The 8,144-nt window shown below is 37.3% G+C and overlaps 1 protein-coding gene across 1 annotated transcript; it reads right to left on the bottom strand.

Annotated features, from left to right (window-relative positions):
* Positions 1 to 431: 431 nt before the first annotated feature.
* Positions 432 to 3,314, bottom strand: myct1b (myc target 1b). Its single transcript, XM_041812053.1, has 2 exons — positions 3,175 to 3,314; positions 432 to 1,463 (listed from the first exon to the last, which is right to left on the bottom strand). The coding sequence occupies exons 1-2, from the start codon at positions 3,227 to 3,229 to the stop codon at positions 967 to 969; spliced, it is 552 nt and encodes a 183-aa protein (XP_041667987.1). The 5' UTR covers positions 3,230 to 3,314; the 3' UTR covers positions 432 to 966.
* Positions 3,315 to 8,144: the final 4,830 nt, after the last annotated feature.

Below are 8,144 nucleotides of genomic sequence, written 5' to 3'. Positions count from 1 at the left end.
ATTTTGTGCAAAGGAATTGACTCTTGTACCGTTCTATAATGTTCATGTTTCATTGTAAAGTTATAGTTATGTATCTTTTGTTTATTGGTTCATGTTTTTAGGGGAAAGTATTTTTCCAAGTATGACACCATGAGTGAGGGGGTTAATGCTGCAGACTAGACTGCCTGTACGTGTCTTTAGCTGTAGTTCTAAATAAAAGAGAGCTATAATAAGTTTAAAAAGCCCTCATATAGTATGCATGAGGGCTTCTTAAACTCATTCGACTTATCCATGAGTCACTCCTCATCACAGCTTGCCACAATTTAAAATCACAGAGCAGTCCATCTCAGTACAGTCTGATGTCACAGTGGTCTATGGATCATTTAAAGCATCATAGCAGAGATTTGAACAGACTTTGTCTCTTCTTCTAAGGTCATTTTTCATGATTTGAAGCTTAATTTTATAAACTTGAAGATGCTTTATTTGACTGAAATTTGACCTGGGGGTTCATAACACAGTGATCTATCATACGAAAATAAATACAGATTAATTTTTACTTTACAGGGTCTTTAATATAACAGACAAATGCATCACTCACTGATACATATTTGGTGTAAAAGTGGCATCGGTGTACTGTTAATCACTTCTCCTGACACAAACCCTGCAGCAGAGGTTTTGAACTTTGTAAAAACTTTAACCATCAACCTTTGGCTGATGGTCTTTTTTGCTTTTCTAGGCCTTAAAGAGACATGAACATTACCTTAATTCTGTTCCATAACTGGTTAAAAACTCCTCACAGGAGCTTTAATACTGAGCTGATGAGGCTTTACAGCTATGAGAGCTTCTTTATCAGTTGATTACTTTGGTCTGGGCAATGTCATAAAAAGGTGTGATATAAAAAACCTGCCCCTTTTCAAGAGCAGAACCCTGCTAGAGAGTCTTGTGTAGTCCCAGAGAGTTCTCTGTATTTGGTTCTTGCTGACAGATTCAAGTGCAGGTCTCCTCAAAAGCGTGGATGACGCTGTCGTATGCAGGAGGGGGAGTCTGTGAGGGCAGGAATCCTTTAAGTGCGTTGCTGCCCAACCAGAAGGAATGCCTCTTGTTTGGCACCAGGGATGCTGAATCTGAGTTCGAGGCAGCCGTGTCCTCAGATAAGTTAACCTGAGTGTCCTCTCCCATCCCCTCTAGGCTCGGCCTGCTCCTCTTAGCCACTGGGCGAAAGGTGGAGGTCTCTATGCCGGGCTTAATCCCCAGAGGGCCCACTGGCTCCAGAGAAGGCTGCCTGTAGACGCTCAGAAATGTGCTCCTGTAAAGGCCCAGCTGGCCCCCAGAGGGGTCTTGTGATGGTGAAGATCTCTTTTTGGAGCGTCTGGTGATCCTGGCACTGGCCTGGCGTCTGGACGCCCAGGTCAGCAGAACGTAGACTAGAGCTCCCAGAAGCAATCCCACAAGAACAGACAGACAGAAGGCAAGAATCATGTCGCCTGGAAAGAGGGGAAAATCAAGGCAGGAAAGGGGAAGTGAGTGAGAGATCAAAATAGTGTTTGGAAACGTTTAGTATCTCAAAACAGGATGCACTGTGCTGTGCTTTAATGAGGAAGATTTCTTCCCCAGATGTCTGTTTGGACAAAAAAAATCTGTTAGCACTGACAAGGAGCTGTTGCATCAGCCTTTTAGAGTACATCCCAGTCAGAGCAGTCTGTGCCTCAAGTGTTTTAGGGAGTTTTGTTCTTTTCTATTGATTTTTATTGCTGCTCATTGCTATACCAGGCTCAATGTTATATAAAATCTTACATCAGACCTGTGTAGGGGTTCTGTGAAGTACCAATATGTTTAGGTGCAAATAGACCATATGACTGGTGCAATACATGCATAAGACATCCATTTGTTGTTTTAGGATGACAAAATTAGAGTTCAAAATTGGAAACTTTTCTGTCTTCTCACCAACACTTTCCAGGACAACTTTATAAGACTAAAAAGCGACTCAAAATCTCTTTTTATAAGACATAAACAGGTACTGAGGCATGATACACAAGAAAAACACAAGAAAGAATTAATGGAAGACACAATAAAAAAATGTTTATCCCACAGAAATGTGCACTTTTAGGGTTGCAAAATGTAAAAAAAAAAAAAAAAAAAAAAAACTTTTTTCTTACACTTTAACATATTTCACATTATAATATGACTTTTGAGCTTTATGAATTTGCATAAATGGAAGTTTAATGATCTTTAAAATCTTTTTTAGCATTTATAACAATATCTGCTGCTTCTCAGCTGAACCTAATACAGCCATACTTGTCCTAAAGAGGATTAGCAATGATAAAGAAAATCAAAATCATGAATTCATGCTGCCATTTTAGGCAAAATAATATCATAAACACCTTTGAATAAGGTTCATCCATGCACTGTCACTGGTGTTACTGGTCACCATGGTGTTACACATGAGGAAGGGAACACCAGTGACATTTTTCCAGAGATATTATCTGGCATGCTTTACTTTACCTCATGTTGATAACCACGATATGCTCACTAGATTATGCTATTTAATACATTTGTAATTTATTTTTGTACAGTTTCCTGGAAAAATAGGGGTTAAAACCAATGACACTATCTAAAAGCCTCTAAAATCAGGAGGTAATTTTGAAAATATCTTTAAAATGAAGTGTCAGTGGACTTATTCTGGGCATTTCTACGTGTCTCATCAAGGAGGAGCTACAGGAAGTCACGTGATATCCTCAGCATGATTTTAATTTTAAATTAAATGATTATTTTAGTGGCATGACTTTAAGGGACTATTACATTTCTCATATAATTTCTAATATTTATTTGTAATTGTGTTGTTTTATGTTTTTTCACTATAAGGCCATGTATATTTTTTTGCTTTTGAATGGCAGAAAATTCTTATTTTGAGCTCAAAATCCTGCCCTAACCATCTACACATGACCGGGACAGGCTCTTTTGTGGTGATCCACTTACACTTATTTAAACCACATTCACCGAGCAAGTTTGGATAAAAATCTGATTCTGAGGCACAAAAAAGAAAACATAAAGCAGCTGAACTCAGATGCACAGTAAGATTTGACGGTGCACTTGGTAAGATTTGAGTTTTGCATTGCTGTTCCTCTTCCAACATGTTAAAACTTTGGAAATAGTTACTAAATTATCACAGAAACAACAAAATGCAAATGTACTCACGTAGATTAAACGACTGGAGTATCTCCAAAATTGGATGTGTTTCATTCTGCGCCATAATTCCACCATAAATTGGGGTTATATTCCACACTGACACAGAGAACTCAAACACTGAGCTTTTCTAAGACTCTCTGCCTTTCCCCTCTCTGCAGAGTTTTGTATGGCGGAAACTTTTCTGTCATGCTTCCTTCCCTCTCTGGCTTTAAAATTAGCAAGTGCATGGCTTATCTGTGTGGGACATAACACAGGGAAACAGGGTGGTTTCCTTTTGCATCATTTCCTCAGGATCAATACTTTTTAACAATGGTTTTATTGGCTTGAGTGAAGTCACGTGTTTTCTTGCAACTGCACAACATACATTTGCATTTACTGAGAAAGAAATCACAACAAAGGCAACGTTTCCCAGAATCTAGACAAGGTTCTGGATAAGCTGAACCATGAAATCTAACTATCCACCGGAGAGTCTGCAGGCTGTCAAGCTCTCAGTCTCTTTAGGGATTTCCTTCAATTGTTGGAGTGTTCTCATTTCACCTCAGCCCTCAGTCTCCAGGCTGACGTGACCACAAACCAGTCGTCTAATGCTCAGCTACTGGTATATCATACATGAATACAGCTGGTCCCTTTGTAAAAATGACATCTTTGTTTTATTTATTTCATACACCTGCTTTTAGTAGGGCCTACGGTCAAGCTCTTTTATAAAGCTGAACTTTTGACATCTTTATTTCAAAGATGTCCAGCAGGTGGCACTGAAGTACTTGCAATGAAAATTCATTTTGCACAGCTACTATGAAATGCATGAAACTGTAGAAAAGAATGTTATGAAAAAGCATCACACAGAATGGTGCTAGCAGCTAGATTACAAAGCTTGTGAATGCTGCTCTGTGATGGCAACATTTATCACTTTAAACTCACATGACAGAGTTTAACTGGAATTTGTTCCAAATTCAGATTTAACATGTGACACTTAAATGAAAATAATGACTTGAAATCATACTTAGGAGTGTTTTTATTCATTACATAATCTTGACTATGAAAACAGCCACCAGCTGGCTGATAGTGGCCTTTAAGAGGAACAGAGAACAAAATCCCTGCAGTCACCTGCCAACGTTAGGTCTTTAGAGAGCTTTTATGACTCACTCTGAAATTCTGCTTTTCCTGAAGTAGCCTACTGCAACATAAAAGTCACTTTATACAAAATATTTATTGAGACATTGTTTTCCAAGTTTAATAGCAGAGTTTGCACTTGCTTGCACTTGTTTAACTCCAAGTCAGGGCCATGATGGTTTTAGTTTAATGCTGTATAAATAAAAGCCTTAAAGAATGATGAAATGTTGAAATAAATATAATAATTTTCAGGGGTCTATCCACAGATCTGGCTGGGCCCCATAAAAACCCCAGCTGGAATTTACTGACATATTAATGCAGGGTGTCAAACTCAGTCAGGGGCCAGATTCTGGATTTAGATCTAACCTGGGGGCCAAACTGGGTCAACATTTAACCATAACTGTAAACCTCATTTTCACCAGTAATAAAATATGAAAAAAGCACTGATGATAAAGGATTTGGAAATTCAAAATGGTAAAAATGATAAGTTTAAAGGCTCAAATCGGAGATAAAAATTCAAATTTATTGGTTCAAAACATCAGAACACGATATTAAAAATAGAGAAAGAATGTTTTAAAGAGCAAAAAAGGTCAAAAGTTAAGATTCAAAATATGACTTAAAATTTAAAATTGTGAGTCTGATAGTTCAAAATGTGGGATTAAAAAGCCAAAATTAGCAGTAGAAATGTCAAAATATTGGCTAGAATTCAAAATGATGACTTTAACAGTTAAAAATATGATTTAAATTTCAAAATTGGGAGTTTTAAAGCTAAAAATATCATATGAAATGTAAAAATAATGAATTTAAATTGTCAAAATATGAGGAAAAATTGAAATCAGGTGTTTGAAAGTCAAAATGTGGGACTAAAAAGCCAAAGTAAGGAGTTGAAAAGGTCAAAATATGACATAATAAAATTTAAAATTGGGGATCTAAAAGATACAAACTTGACATATAAAGTCCAAATAATGAGTTGAAAAGGTCAAAATATGAAATGAAAAATCAAATTCATAAGTTTGAGCTGTAATCTTGAGATGCAAAATTGAAAATATGAAATAAAACACAAATTAATTTTTCCCCCACATTCTCGACTTTTTATGAAATCTTTATTACTCTTTACTTTTTCAGATTTTTAGCTTAACAAGGATATTTTAAATAATCAAGTTGAAGTATACATTGTTATACTGGAGGAAATCTGCAGACCTCATACTGGCGGGCTAGTTATAATACAAATATGATAAGATCTCAGTTATAGTGATTTCAGTTCCTTCTACTCTCTGGCATTCTGACGTTTGTGCACATCACGGCTTAGCTGCAAAGTCTGAGATTACTTCCCAAATATTTTAGTTGATTTGCCAATCCACATTGGTAACATCAGAAAAAAGGGAATTTTAGTTTAAGAAAAAGGGGGTTACATTTTGAACAAGGCTTTTTTGTACTACATCAAAAATGAAGTTAATTTGTGTTTATTTGTATAGAGTGGTTATTATTCAGGTCACATATAAAATACGGCTACCACAGTTTGACTTTACCATGGACTGTGATTTACCTGACCCCCGTGGCCCCCACATTGACTGGGCCCCAGAAATCAGTACCCTTTATCCCTCCTTATGGGTGTCCTTGATAATTTTACGGCTTTCTTAGTGTCTTGATGGTCTTGCTATGGGCTATTTCAAAATATTTCTTTTTGTATTTTTAACATTTTATATTGGAAGGGGATTGACTTGCACTTTGCAAATGGTGAATCAGTGATACCCAAAGTGGTTCCATGGTCCCTGAGGGGGGTCAAAAGTTATGACAAGGGGGGCGCGACAAGGCTAAATAAAGTCAAGGTGCGACGTTTAGCACTGCTACTAAAGCATGGCAAACTTTTGAGAGACCTTTCCCAGTAAACATAGGTGTAGCAACATCAGACCTCACAATCACTAAACCAAAGATGTGAAAATGTGATGACTTCCCTTGAACAACGCTGGATGTCATAATCACATATTTATGTGTGTGCGGTGAGTAGGAATTTAATCTTCCTAAGGCCAGTCAAATGGATAAAGTTTGGGAACCACTGGTGTATCAGAACCCCTTTTGAATTCAGGGTGGTCAAAAACTCCTACTTAAGTATCCCTAATTTAAACTGTATGATGTGCTTGAACCATTTTGAGTACAAGCACAAACAAGGTGTCTTTTGAAAGGTAACACAGATTCACTGTAGCTGCTGCTGTTGTTAAGTAATACAATAAGAAACGATTTTTTTTTTCCTGGGTTGAATTTGCATTGTGAAACAGAGGCCTGTAGATGACTGTAGCTGGGAGGTATAGCTGGAAAACTCAACAGACCACAGCACGAAGCCTTCTAGTGAGGATTTTATACCTGTTTTTATGAGGAAAAGTAGTGCTAATAATTGCATGTAAAAAAGACATTATTAAAGCAGACTATCGAGAACAACAGCAGAAAATTCCAAATAATAAAAAACAGTCCATGGATCTTTATGGATACAATCCTGTTTATGGACTAAAATTGTGACTGGATTTAAATTGTGGGGACTTTTTCCGATGCAACAGGACTGATTCTGATGGAAAATTATTATCAGGAGAGCTTCTATTGGTGAGCTGTGTCACTTTTATTATTGTTTGTTTGCTGTCTGACAAATGCATTAACTGTGGCTGCTGCAGTGATGGTCAGAATCCTGAGAATCAGAGCTTTCTGGATGTCTTAAACGTTGTTATACTAACATTTTGTACATAACTGAATAGCTGCCGGCCTGTCAGTGAGCCCTCTGAATTTAAAACAAACAAAAAAAAAAATCTAAAAAAACAAAACAAAACAAAAAAAAACCCCATAACTTTTAAACATTTAGCTGACACACAGTTAACGCAATATTAATGACATAACAAGTGGACTGTGGTCCAGATGGTATGCAGCCCTCTCCCTCTCTATGGGAGGACTTTCATAATTAATTTAAAAGCCATAAGGACAGATTAAAGGGGGATTTTCCACGATCTGGCAACCAAAAACTTCCTCTAGCTTCGTGATAAATAAAGACATTGTTAAAGTTTTAACTATCATCAATAAAAGTAAACAGTAGATTTACAGTTAAAAATTCCCACATGGGACAGTATGGCTTCGTTTGATGTTTAGCAGACCCTAATACTTTCGTTTTAGAATATGGCATTGTTTTCCAAACTATCCCCAAAGGCCACTTTGAGGTCACTGTAGGCTTCCATAAACAGACCCAGACGGGACACACGGAATTCCTCTCTGTGTAGCCAAAGAATGAACCTTTGTCCTCAAATATTAGGAAGTAGACCACACATCTGCGCCCCCTCCTTCTCTAGTTTCTGCCGCTCTTCTTCTTCTTCTTCTTCTTCTTCTACAACTATTACTTCTTTTTGCGGTTTTAACAAACTTCCATCACGCCGTCATGTTTCAGTTTCGCCGTTGCCATGCCAACAAGGCAACACATGCACACAGTCAGACACTTCTTCTGTTCAGTTATCATGCCCTGCAGTCCTCAGAGAGGTGAGATAATAAGTCAGATACAACTTATGTTTTCAGTGATTGGGTAAAGTTTGCATGCCGGTTGTTTAGGTTATGCTTACGGAAGTGCTAACTATCAATTTTATCATGCTTTCATGCTCGGTGCGTTTCAGCAACTTCCTTTCGTGTTGAAGTGACGCTGATGTGCTGATATCCCTGCATTCAAATATCTGTGCAGGTATTATTTTTAGTTCGATAGACCGTTTTTAATTACAAGATAAGTTTGTGTCGACATAAAATGTTCACAAATGACATAAATTCAATCAAACCTTCGGTGAGTTCTAGCTAGCTAAGTCACTTCCTTTGACTAATTTAGACATTTTCTCACTTCCTTTTAAGTA

This window comes from Cheilinus undulatus, linkage group 18, assembly GCF_018320785.1.
Source record: "Cheilinus undulatus linkage group 18, ASM1832078v1, whole genome shotgun sequence".
Taxonomy (NCBI): domain Eukaryota; kingdom Metazoa; phylum Chordata; class Actinopteri; order Labriformes; family Labridae; genus Cheilinus; species Cheilinus undulatus.
Note: the sequence above shows the minus strand (reverse complement) of the source record. Positions and strands in the feature narration are given on the sequence as shown.

Coding starts and splice junctions, on each gene's coding strand:
- myct1b (XM_041812053.1), bottom strand. CDS start 3,229: ATGGCGCAGAATGAAACACATCCAATTTTGGAGATACTCCAGTCGTTT. Junction 1,464..3,174: donor ACTCCAGTCGTTTAATCTAC/GTGAGTACATTT, acceptor CCCTCTTTCCAG/GCGACATGATTCTTGCCTTC.